The sequence below is a fragment of the Alosa sapidissima genome, chromosome 9, assembly GCF_018492685.1.
Source record: "Alosa sapidissima isolate fAloSap1 chromosome 9, fAloSap1.pri, whole genome shotgun sequence".
In the NCBI taxonomy this organism is placed as follows: Eukaryota; Metazoa; Chordata; class Actinopteri; order Clupeiformes; family Clupeidae; genus Alosa; species Alosa sapidissima.
In genome coordinates this window covers 30369845-30383381 of record NC_055965.1, presented here as the reverse complement: position 1 = coordinate 30383381, position 13537 = coordinate 30369845, and the positions used below count along the sequence as shown (strand labels likewise).

At 40.5% G+C, this 13537-nt stretch overlaps 1 protein-coding gene and 2 pseudogenes across 1 annotated transcript in view; 1 reads left to right on the top strand and 2 right to left on the bottom strand.

The window, feature by feature from the left end:
- The window catches only part of LOC121718896, a 172851-nt pseudogene that overhangs the window by 18238 nt on the left and 141076 nt on the right, over positions 1 to 13537 (top strand).
- On the bottom strand, positions 856 to 2897 carry LOC121718928 (annotated as a pseudogene).
- The window catches only part of LOC121719003 (zinc finger protein 3-like), a 31702-nt gene continuing 23357 nt past the window's right edge, over positions 5193 to 13537 (bottom strand). Inside the window, exon 2 of the mRNA XM_042104501.1 lies at positions 5193 to 6943. Within this exon, the coding sequence (XP_041960435.1) occupies positions 6044 to 6580 (537 nt within the window). The 5' untranslated portion in view covers positions 6581 to 6943 and the 3' untranslated portion in view covers positions 5193 to 6043. The remainder of the gene's footprint in view (positions 6944 to 13537) is intronic.

The following is a 13537-nucleotide window of genomic DNA, read 5'->3' as shown; positions in this document are numbered from 1 at the left end:
ATAAACACCAAAATGCATTTTCAGTTCTCAGTTTGTTAATAAACCTTGACTTTCAAATGCGAATTAGAATGATGGGGCATGAGATGGGAATGGTCATCGATCCAAATTAGAACTAGATGTACCACATAGCGGTAGCACATTTTTTTCCACAAAAATAAGTCACGCTTGTCAAATTGTCTTCAATTCCTACTTTGTTCGTTTGTAATTGAGTGTGTGGTTGTTTTTGTGTATATGTGTTTTGTGTGTGTTTTTTTCTGTGTGTGTGTGTGTTTAAGTATGTGTGCGTGTGTATGTGTGTTTATGTCTTTGTGTGCGTGTTTGTGCATGTATGTGTGTGTATTTGTCTTTGTGTGTGTGTGTGTATGTGTGCATGTGTGTGTGTGTTTATGTATGTGTGCATAAATAGAGCAAATCAGGTAACCACATACTCTTTGTGATAGGTGCCATGGGATCTTTAAAAACCATGGTGAGTCAGGACCTCAATTTAACATTCATGCAAAGGAAAACATCTCCTGCAGTACAGTGTCCCTGTCAATACATTAGGACATTGGGATTGATATTTGTTTGGTGGCTTTTGGCTACAGAGAAGAGTGCCACCTTCTGGCCAGCCACCAACACCACTTCCAGCAGGAACCTACTCTTCCAAGGAGGTTTCTGATCCAAGTACTAACTAAGCCTGCTTAACTTCAGTAATTCAGCAGTCTATAGCAATTGGAAACCACATGTAAAGAAAAATTATGTTTATGACCTTTATTTTTGTTGCAACTTCCCAAAGACTTAATCATTTGCACCAGAAAGTAAGACATTTACTCCAAGTAATTCTGAGTTTTGTTTATTATTTTCTTTTTTAAAAAACATCCCATTCCATGTACAAAATAAACATGAATTCGTTCAATCAGCCATTATGAGATACCTTGTCATTGGCATAGTCATGCAGATTTGATTTGTACATATTCTACACACTTATCTACAATGATAGAATAACATTTCCAAAATCTCAAAGCATCTCTCATAGTAATAGTTATAAGAGTTTTTGCATCGCAACTTTTAGTTGTAGTTTTATACAGCATGTCTGATCTCATGAGGTGTTTCTCTTTATATTCAGATTTGGTCTCATATTCATTCAGCTCATTATTAAACAACATGAATATCAAGGAATAGGATCAACTAGAATATCAATAGAATAGGATCAAATAGAATATCAATAGAATAGGATCAAACAATGAGTATCTCAGTAAATGTGGAATTTTGAATTCTATGACACTTCCCATGTGGAAGTAGATTAAACAGTTGATTCAAAGACTTCCCAAACCGAAAACACCAAAAGACTTATGCAGTTTCACCATTTTGTGTGCACATACATGTTTCAGTAAATCTTGACTTCAATATTATTAAAATAACATTTCAGGCAAATCAGTTTTGTTGATATTTACCTCTTGTGTATTTTCTCTGATGGGTCTTAAGAGTTGAGTTTCGACTGAAACTCTTACCACATGTAGTACATTAATCAGCTTTTCTCCTGTGTGGATCTTCTGGTGTCTCATTAGATGATGCCTTTGACTGAAGGCCATTCCACAGTCAGTGCACTGATACGGCTTTTCTCCTGTGTGGATCCTCTGGTGTGTCTTAAGATGAGATATTCGACTAAAGGCCTTTCCACAGTCAGAGCACTGATGTGGCTTTTCTCCTGTGTGGATCCTCTGGTGTGTCTTAAGATGAGATACTCGACTAAAGGCCTTTCCACAGTCAGAGCACTGATGTGGCTTTTCTCCTGTGTGGATCCTCAGGTGGTAATTGAGAGAAGAAATTTGACTAAAGGCCTTTCCACAGTCAGTGCACTGATGCAGCTTTTCTCCTGTATGGATCTTCTGGTGTTCCTTTAGATGAGCCTTTCGACTAAAGGCCTGTCCACAGTCAGAGCACTGATGTGGCTTTTCTCCTGTGTGGATCCTCAGGTGGTAATTGAGAGAAGAACTTTGACTAAAGGCCTTTCCACAGTCAGTGCACTGATGCGGCTTTTCTCCTGTGTGGATCTTCCGGTGTTCCTTTAGATGAGTCTTTCGACTAAAGGCCTGTCCACAGTCAGAGCACTGATGTGGCTTTTCTCCTGTGTGGATCCTCAGGTGGTCCTTGAGAGAACAAATGTGACTAAAGGCCTTTCCACAGTCAGTACACTGATAAGGCTGTTCTCCTGTGTGGATCCTCCGGTGTTTCAGGAGGGTTGACGCATCACCAAAGGCCTTTCCACAGTCAGAGCACTGATACGGCTTTTCTCCTGTGTGGATCCTCTGGTGTGCCTTAAGATTAGATATTCGACTAAAGGCCTTTCCACAGTCAGAGCACTGATACGGCTTTTCTCCTGTGTGGATCCTCAGGTGTGACTTTAGAAGATTCATCTTAGAAAAGGCTTTTCCACACTCAGTACTAAGATGTGCCTTAACCTCAGCATGTCTCATCTCATCTTTCTGAATAATTTCTCTGAGATTACAGTCTTCCTCCTGTTTGATTTTAATCAATGGAGACTTGTTGTCTTCACAGTTTAAGGCTGTTGATAGGAATGTTTTAGACTTGCAGTCATGATCCAGTCCAGGGTTTTCTTTTTCTTTCTGAACGGCAAACAGGTACTCTTGAAGAAAATCATCAAACTCTTCTTCTTTTATCTTCTTCACTGGCATGGGCACCAGTGTTGGTTCAGTAAATCCTGACATTTCAGACTCAAGTTCTGTGATATGAGAAAAATCCAGTCAGCTATCAATTGAATAATCAAACAAGTGTAAAGAGCATCCTCTTGCCACCTCTAAACACGAGAGTTCAGAAATCTGACTCCACTCTGGTGTCTATATAATGCTTTTTCTCTCTGACCCATTGGGTCAATCTAACCAATCAGTGACAGGAGCCTTTATGATGTAAATTATAATGATAGAGCATCCAATGGGATTGGCCACAGATGCATTTGCAGACACTCCACAAATGAGGGTAGGTGGAGGTGTGAAATGAAAGGTGGGGGGAGAAGGAGGGGGTTGTGGGTAATTAAGAAAGAAAACTTCCATGCCTATTTTTGTAGGTGTGTATGTTGAGAGCAGAGGTGGACACACTTTTTGGCCCAAGGGCCACATTGGGTCTTGAACCTAAGTAAACTAAACTGAAAATAAAAGAAACAAATGTTTGGTTTGAGTTGATCCTGAACCCTTTAATTGGCCGAGGTCTTTTTAAAATTTGGATAGATTTCAAGAAAGACCTTGGTAGCTTGACACGGTTGTGATATTATTTGTCTTATTCAGGCTAAAATGAGCAACAAGTACACAAACCATAATAATGTTGTGTTCTATGCATTTGCCAGTAGGTGGCGATAACATACTAATGATAGTCAGTGTACCCTGTAGCCTTGTTTTGGTTTACACAATGGTGGCTGCCGGAAGAAGCCTAATTAGATTCCTGGGCTCAAAATTCACCAACCTTTTGGAGTGCAAGTAGAATAGAATTATGGGAGAAACTTCCATGTGAATGAGCACTGTTTCAACATTTGATGCTCCTCATGTGGACACAGTCAAGACTTTACTTGCCCCAGAGGAGGCTGAGTAGGGGTAAAGAGGAGGTGTGAAATTGCCCCAGAGTAGGTTGAGTGGGGGTAGGGAGGAGGTGTGAAATTGCCCCAGAGGAGGTTGAGTGTGGATATGGAGGAGGTGTGAAATTGCCCCATGGAGGTTGAGTGGGGGTGGGGAGGAGGTGTGAAATTGCCCCAGAGGAGGTTGAGTGGGGGTGGGGAGATGTGAAATTGCCCCAGAGGAGGTTGAGTGGGGGTGGGGAGGAGGTGTGAAATTGAAATCTCAATTGCTTATGTACTGGGTAATTTTAGGGTAGAAGTGATCACCTGTTTGTTAATAAACCTTGACTTTCAAATACAAATGAGAATGTTGGGGCATGAGATGGGAATGGTCATGGATCCAAATTAGAATGTTGGGGCATGATATGGGAATGGTCATCGATCCAAATTAGAATGTTGGGGCATGAGATGGGAATGGTCATCGATCCAAATTAGAACTAGATGTACCGCATAGCGTTACAAAATACGACCACTGCCAAGTCCAGCACATTTTTTCCACAAAAATAAGTCACACTTGTCAAATTGTCTTCAATTCCTACTTTGTTCCTTTTTTGTGTGTTTGTAATAGCGTAGCGGGCCATCCTATGTCATTGAAATGTATAGTCTGGAATCGACCTATTCACCTCGCTTAATCCAAGGGGCGGGCAGAGAATTGTCTTTCAAACTGCCTAGGCATGCAATAGGCCAGCGCTACGACCAATCAGAACAAAGAGCAGGATGACGTGGCCAGAGCGACGAAAACAGTGAACGGGGAAGTAAACTGAGGAAAGATTATATATCAAACTTTTACCGTATCCGGTCGGCAAAACGGCAAATACATCCTTCTTCGAAAGGAATTACTTACTTAACACATTACTTGTGTTGCTCAACTTTAAAAAAAAAAGCACAAGTCCAACTCCTCCAGAGTTGACGCCAACGGCGATTCAAACAACCGCTCTTCGTTCGCCATAGCCACCTTCGCAGGACTGTCGTCATCCTGTTAAGCCCGCCTTAAGACTCTCTAACAAAATAGAGCGCTGTGATTGGATGACGTCCATGGCGTCAGCCAATAGAAATCCCTATGGTTTGTTATTAGACCTACAGGCTGAGCAAATTAATTTGCCGCCGCTAGGGTGCGTCTAGATTTCTAGGTTATGCTTGTAATTTAGTGTGTGCTTGTTTTTTTGTATGTGTTTTTTTCTGTGTGTGTATGTGTGCATGTGTATTTGTGTTTATGTCTTTGTGTGCGTGTTTGTGCATGTATGTTTGTATGTGTCTTTGTGTGTGTGTGTATGTGTGTGTGTCTTTATGTATGTGTGCATAAATAGAGCAAATCAGGTAATCAAGGACCTCAATTTAACATTCATGCAAAGGAAAACATCTCCTGCAGTACAGTGTCCCTGTCAATACATTAGGACATTGGGATTGATATTTGTTTGGTGGCTTTTGGCTACAGAGAAGAGTGCCACCTTTTGGCCAGCCACCAACACCACTTCCAGCAGGAACCTACTCTTCCAAGGAGGTTTCTTATCCAAGTACTAACTAAGCCTGCTAAGCTTCAGTAATTCAGCAGTCTATAGCAAGTGGAAACCACATGTAAAGAAAAATTATGTTTATGACCTTTATTTTTGTTGCAACTTCCCAAAGACTTAATCATTTGCACCAGAAAGTAAGACATTTATTCCAAGTAATTCTGAGTTTTGTTTATCGTTTTGTTTTTTAAAAAACATCCCATTCCATGTACAAAATAAAAATAAATTTGTTCAATCAGCCATTATGAGATACCTTGTCATTGGCATAGTCATGCAGAGTTGATTTGTACATATTCTACACACTTATTTACAATGATAGAATAACATTTCCAAAATCTCAAAGCATCTCTCATAGTAAAAGTTATAAGAGTTTTTGCATCACAACTTTTAGTTGTAGTTTTATACAGCATGTCTGATCTCATGAGGTGTTTCTCTTTAGTAAACAACATGAACATCAAGGAATAGGATCAACTAGAATATCAATAGAATAGGATCAAATAGAATATCAATAGAATAGGATCAAACAATGAGTATCTCAGTAAATGTGAAATTTTGAATTCTATGACACTTAATTAAACATTTGATTCAAAGACTTCCCAAACCGAAAACACCAAAATATTTATGCAGTTTCACCATTTTGTGTGCACATACATGTTTCTGTAAATTTTGGCTTCAATATTATTAAAATAACATTTCAGTCAAATCAGTTTTGTTGATATTTACCTCTAGTGTATTTTCTCTGATGGGTCTTAAGAGTTGAGTTTCGACTGAAACTCTTACCACATGTAGTACATTAATCAGCTTTACTCTTGTGTGGATCTTCTGGTGTCTCATTAGATGAAGCCTTTGACTGAAGGCCATTCCTCAGTCAGAGCACTGATGTGGCTTTTCTCCTGTATTTATGCAATTATGGGTGTTGATCTGAAAACTATTCTGTGTGGATTCTCTGGTGTTTCAGGAGGGTTGATGTATCACCAAAGGCCTTTCCACAGTCAGAGCACTGATGCAGCTTTTCTCTTGTGTGGATCTTCTGGTGTACCTTGAGAGAAGAAGTTTGAATAAAGACCTTTCCACAGTCAGTGCACTGATATGGCTTTTCTCCTGTGTGGATCCTCTGGTGTGCCTTAAGATTAGATATTCGACTAAAGGCCTTTCCACAGTCAGAGCACTGATACGGCTTTTCTCCTGTATGTGTACGCTGATGGTTGTTGACTTCTGCTTTGGTCTTGAAACTCTTCCCACAGTTAGTGCACTGATAAGGCTTTTCTCCTGTGTGGTTCTTCCGGTGTTCCTTTAGATGGGAACTGTGACTAAAGGCCTCTCCACAGTCAGAGCACTGATGTGGCTTTTCTCCTGTGTGGATCCTCTGGTGGTTATTGAGAGAAGACATTTGACTAAAGGCCTTTCCACAGTCAGTGCACTGATACGGCTTTTCTCCTGTGTGTATCCTCTGGTGTACCTGCATAGAAAAAAAAATGACAAAAGGCCTTTCCACAGTCAGTGCACTTATGTGGCTTTTCTCTTGTGTGGATCCTCAGGTGTGACTTTAGATGGGAACTTTGACTAAATGCCTTTCCACAGTCAGAGCACTGATGTAGCTTTTCTCCTGGTTTATTTTCATCAATGGGGACTTTTTGTCTTCGCAGTTTAAGGTTGTTGATGGGAATGTTTCAGACTTGCAGTCATGATCCAGTCCAGGGTTTTCTTTTTCTTTCTGAACTGCAAACAGGTATTCTTGAAGGAAATCATCAAACTCTTCTTCTTTTATCTTCTTCACTGGCATGGGCACCAGTGTTGGTTCAGTAAATCCTGACATTTCACTCGAGTTCTGTGATATGAGAGAAATTTAGTCAACGATCAATTGAATAATCAAACAAGTGTAAAGAGCATCTTCTTGTCCACCTCTAAACACAGGAGTTCAGAATTCTGACTCCACTCTGATGTTTATATAATGCTTTTTCTCTCTGACCCATTGGGTCAATCTAACCAATCAGTGACAGGAACCTTTATGATGTAAATTAGAATGATAGAGCATCCAATGGGATTGCCCACAGATGCACTTGCAGACATTCCACAAACGAGGGTAGGTGGAGGTGTGAAATGAAAGGTGGGGGGAGAAGGAGGGGGTTGTGGGTAATTAAGCAAGAAAGCTTCCATACGTATTTTTGTAGGTGTGTATGTTTAGAGCAAAGGTAAGACCTACGTAACATAGAAACTTCATTCAAACTATGTTAAACGGTTAAAGCGGCATTAAGTGCGTTAGAAGAAGTTTAATAATAAGAATACTTTGGAAGAACAGTACAGTGCATTTTCAGTGTGATACCAGTTTTAGCTCCAGCCTAGCATAGATCATTGAATCTGACTAGTCCATTAGCTTCTCACCTGCTAGCATCACGTTTAAAAGTGACTAAGATTTCCAGTAATTTTCCTATTTAAAACGTGTCTCCTCTCAAGGTAGAAAGTGTAATAAGACCAACGGAAAATGAAACGTGGCGATTTTCTTCGCTGATTTGACATGGAACTATACCCTCATTCCAGTGTAATAATCAAGGAACACCATGGGCACAGCAGCACAATGACATCATGCAGCACCTGAAAGTAGTCCCTGTAGGCTAACTTCCAGCAACAAGGTTGAGCTGCAGCAGACGAATCGGTTAGTGACTGGATTATTACGCCTATTAAAAGTAGTGGAATTACAGTAAACGCGTTACTTTGTAACTTTGACGAGTTAGTTTGTTGCTTTGACCAAATTTCCCTCACAAGATCAAAAGAGTATACTTATACTACTTACTTATACTGTTTTTCTGATGAGTAGAGCCGTTTATAAAACTGATAGAAGATTAACCCTAGGTTTAAAAAACGATAACGTTAGTTCACTGCAAACACTGCGATGTAATAATTGCCTACCAGTAGGGCTATTAGTGCACAAGCAATAGAAGACATTGTTTCGATTTAACTTGAAAAAAAGAGCTCTTCTTTATATTTTATATAGGGCTTATCCGCTAACACCGCTGCGCCATATTGTTGATATGACATTCCAGTTCTATAGGCTATTCTATGTGACAATCACCTGTAGCACGTAGATTTTAGCTGAGCAGAGCACAGTAGCCTAACGGCTTAATCGTTGTGGACCCATATCTAATAGACTCAATTGCATTAAGTAAAGATCGGTCATTATTGTCAGCTGTAACTTACCCCGATATTTATTTATAGCATAACTGTTATGTTACGTCGGCACACGTCGCAGCTGAAGGCGTTCGAGTCGCAAGGTCGGCGCACTTTTTTGTTCCACGACATCGTTTAAACATGCATGATCACAGAGAATAAAGCTGCATCTCATTGGACTGCAATTGTATCTTGCTTTTGCCTGTTGCTCACAACCTGCAGCCAAGGACTTTGCTAAAGTAGTTTAAAGTGGGTTAGCCAGTGATTGTTCTTATGATCTGATAACTTAAACAGGAGGACCTACACAACGGTATGATCTGGATGCAGAAAAGCAGCGTCGGCGCCAGAGAGCAACGGGTGGGGGGGCTATGAGCACTGACACCTCACCTCACTTTTATTTGATATTTTTTCAAAATTGCCATATAATAAAGAGCATCCTTCGAGCCTTTTGGATAACAATGAATATGATCAAGGGGGGAAATAGAGCAAGAACATAGCGTCATAGCATGGGCGTAGATTTAGGGTGGGACGCTAAGGACTAGTTCTAATCAATATTTTAAGATGCCAAAATTGTCCCCACCAATATTTTAGCGAACTAATTTGTGCTGCTGATCATTCCGACAGCCAGCACACCAGTGAAACGTCGTCATATGATTTACTGAAAAACAGAGGGGGAGAGGGAAGGGTTATCTGACATGCACGCTACAGTAGGCCTACACCCATGGAGTGTCAAAGCACAGTCTACTGTAGGCTACTTGTTTGCACCGGCAGTCAAGCGAGCGGGTGTGTCAACGACAACGGTAAGTTAGGGCTGTCTGCCAATACATTGCCTATCCCAAAAAAGGGCAAAGTAAAACATTGTGATGTTCCCTTTGCCCTTCAGCATGTACATGTTTGCCCCTTTTTGTGGTTTGTAGATCAGCTATGCCACCCAAAAATACGAAGCTTTTTCATTGCAGTCTAGGCAAAACAATTAGCCATACAAACTACAACTGGTGACCAGGCTTTCAAATGCGGATTTTACTGTGTAAAATAGCATTAGCTGTTAGGATATTACCCAGGATATTGTCACAGCTAACCTAGCTTCTGTAATCTTTCAACCAAAGTTAGGAGTCATGTTGAATAAGGGTGTGCCGCACGGACAGTCACATAGGCTAATTGGGGTACCAATCTTGCAGTCGCAATAAACAATGGATCTGAGACATTTTCCTGTTCCTATATTCTGTTTATGTAGGCTAATGTATTTGTGAATGTAGCCTGCACAATGCAAAGAAATAAAAAATAAACTGGTGCATTTCCATACTCATAGAAATGAACATTGTTTAACACTGATCTGTTCTATGATCTCATCTCAGAAAGAGATGTTTTTTGAACATTTATTTTATCTAATGCCATAGAAAATATGATTGCCACTGATGTGAATGATCTCACAAATCACACAAACCAAATCAAATTTAAAAAAAAATTGCAATAATATTGAAATTGAGATTCTTCACTTGCTATTGGTATTGAAACAATAATGTTGGTATCGTGATAACAGGAGTTGTGGATGTGTCCCCACCAAAACTGAGAGCAAACCTATGCCCTTGGGTCATAGCCTATAGCGTTGAATAGACTAGCACACAACGTTTAGAATAATAGAATTTTATTAGCATTGCATAGGCTACAATACAAGTAAATAGGCTATAACAGACTCACCACTAGCAGGCCTAGGCTACACTAGGCTTCACTGTGTCTTTCCATTCATTTCGAAATGTTCTTGTAAGATCCTGCTCAAAAGCAAATTACACATACTGATAATATCACAACATTACACATAGGCTATATGATCCCTCAAAATGTTCTTTAAAAGTACAGAACAAATTCTAACACATTTACGAAGTGGCTTGGTAGATGCACCAACTGTGATGGAAAGTTTAGGAGCGAACAGGACACTCGGCATGGCTTTTAGTATTTTGTGCTGCTCTGACAGTCCACTTTTATTGTCACTTTTAGTCTACCGTTTTTGAGTTTGGAGAAGTACTTGCAGCGACAGGCTATAGCCTACGAATGCCGAATCCACAACTGTCGCATTTCCCAGCCAGGTCCATGATAGGCTTTTTGTCACTGCTTCCAATGTCTCCCTCTGGATAAAGCAGGTTAAGACCCGTGCTGTGTTGCGCTCACTAAAGGGCGATTCCATCTCCCCTTAAAGTAGGCCTAGCCTACATGATCCAAAGCACTATACGTCTCCGTTGCTGGAGTTTATCATTAGCACTAGACACTATCGGAAAATATAGGAAATGCGACATGTCAGTTTGGCCCTTTATTTACAGTTTCTGCAATTTAGATTAACAGCTCATGCATTCAGCCTGGGTCATCCTGCGGTCATACGCGAAAACCCTTGTATTTTTCATTATCTTCCCAGATCTATCTTGAGACCTTTTACTGAATTTCTCATGCAGCAGTGTCTAAAAACTAGCCTGGGTGCCATTCCGAACTTAGTCCCACCCACAACGGTTGAGGTCGGGAAGTTCGGTCTGGCATTGATCCATAGTGGCGCGAGTATGCTCGCCCAAAAGCTGGCGGGCCAATCAAATTGTCAGGGCGGGCTTTATACGATGATGGACAGATGCTCAACAGTAACGTAATCAACTACGTCACCAAAGAGCGCTTGGGTTGAATTCGTTTACAACAACGATGGCTGCCGCTGGAGAATTGAGATGTGTAGATTCTGCTATCAGGTCTGTTCTAGAAGATATCGACAGCGAATTAATTTTAAAAGAGTAACAGAGTAACGGGATCAAGGCATTTGTTGATAAGAAAGATGTTTTTGCCGAAGCAACTAAAATGGGCATCACGGCGATGCAATTCTGCTTGCACAACGAGGTGGATATAGCCAGCGGTCGTTGCCAGATCCTTTTTTGAAGCCCGGAATCCTGGCTGCTGAACAACAAGTGGAGGGACATGCTAGGCTCCGATGTTTTTCAAGCCAACGTAATGGGTATCGTCGTGGACAAAGTTCATCTAACTTACAAATGGTAAGAGAATCTAACTGTCTGACTTAGTAAATAACTCCCAATGTCGTGATATGAATCCCATGTTGAGTAGGTATCGTTGTACGTTCGCTAACTCAAGACTTGGTACAATCATAACGTTAGTGTGATTGTTTTAACAGCTAGTTCGCTACATTCTAATGTAGGTTACTGTTTTATTTCTATCAGTGGTCAGGCTGCAAAAGGGCAGACGTCATTTCGCGACAGCTTCGCCAAGTTGGGGGACCTTAGGTCCTTAGTTAAAGCTGCCAAGTATGTACAAAACAGACTTCCTGCATGTTCAGTCTTCGATGTTTTCTACACTTACTGTAATTCACCACTTTAACTGAAATCAGTTGCATTACAGGAACCTGTCCACTTCTAAAAACTAACCACTCTCCCCCAAAAACGGTTTCCCATTTGCATTCGCACTGGCCAAGTGGCCATAGGAACTGGTTGCCCATTCAGATGCAAATCGTCCATTCATTTGGGTGTTGCTTTATGTACTCAAGACTGGGTCTGATTAAAGTACCTGGCCATACACTGGAGTGCCTACACTGGATTGTGAGGGATGTTAGTACAAAGCTTGACCCAGCAGTTAAGACGGTACTTTATAATGGAGTCACTAGTTGTCTGCGGAAAGCTTTGTACTGCCATTTTGAGGAACACACCACATCTGTTGATCTAGGACATCTGTGCTGCACTCACTGCCATTCTGTTTGGTTCTTGTGAACCTGAAGGTTGTGGGGAGCTAATCCCCAAATATGAACACTTTCAAGGGGAGGTTTCATCACACCACAACCACAGAATAGTCACACCTGACTTACAGGAGTAGTTTACTTCAGGACCATACAAACATAGCACTTTACACAGTCGACACAGCCTGCACTGGTTTTGGAGATGAACTCATTGATCGGTTTTAGAACAGTGTATACAGATATTTGACCTGGACTTCATTATCCATAATCTCCCTACATACAAACTGGAACATGCAAAAGAGATACTATGAATTATGCATGAGGTTTTTGATGACATCGAACAAAGTCAAACTAATTTGTTTGATGACTGTGTTGTTCAGGATGACCGTGTTCAGGTTCACATGGATTACACTGTATCTTATCCTCATCCATGTCATCAAAGTAACCAATCCCCACCAAGTAACTTGGAATCAGGCTTGTCAATGTTGAAGATTTCAGACTAGCTTCAAATTCAGGCTCAAATTTGTAGATTCAGGGTCCTGTTGTTATGCAAATGCCTTTTTTTACCTCTGTTACATTAATATTTTTGAATAAAATTAAAATGGTTTATACTTCTCTACTGGTTGGCGATGTTTCTGCATTTAAAAGACAAACAATAAGACATGTCAAAGATTTTTAATATCTACACATAATAGGTAATGTTAGAAGATATACGCTGAACTTTGAACATACAACCAATAAGAAAACACACAAAAATGGTTTCAAGAATGTGGATACTACTAAACTATTATATGAAAACACAATTATTTACATTGTCATTTATGAAAACAATATTTACAAATTACCATCACCATTTACATTTCACATTTACTTAATTATTTAAATAGGCACATTTTGCCAGTCCATTATTTTGGACTTCATCCACATCCCCTGGTAATTGAGCTTTGCCAATAAGTTTCTCTTGAAATTCGGGAATGCATGATACTGCCTGCCTGGGTGATTTTTGTTGGGAAAGTTGTGTCTCCCTGAAAACGTTTACCAGTGTTAAAACGTCCTCCTGTTCTCGGGCCACATGATGAATGCCAGCCGGCCTTGTCAGCTCCAGCTCTGTGTCCGTTTTGTCCATTAGCTCTTTGACATTGCCAATGGACCTACTGATTCTGGCTGCTGACATTTCTGACATGTTTGGTCCCAATCCTCTCATAAATGATTTGAGAAAATTGTTTAGGTGTTCCAGGTGGAGGTCAAGTGGATGGAAAATGGGTGACAACCTGAAATATAAGTGAACACATCAGTGTGAAGCATTACAGTATAGCCTAATAAGTATAACGTGCATTGACAATACATTGGAAAATACAGACTGTTAAATATGGTGACACCAGATGCAATTGCTGAGCAGGTCAGAGAAACACTGCCCACCCCCCACAGAGGTGCAGAGCACAAAAGTGGGGGTTGGATAACATGCTAGTCCATTACAAAATGAAGTTTCTACATATTGACAAAGTGACAGAGGCCAACTTACACATCAGGTACAAGTTTATCCTG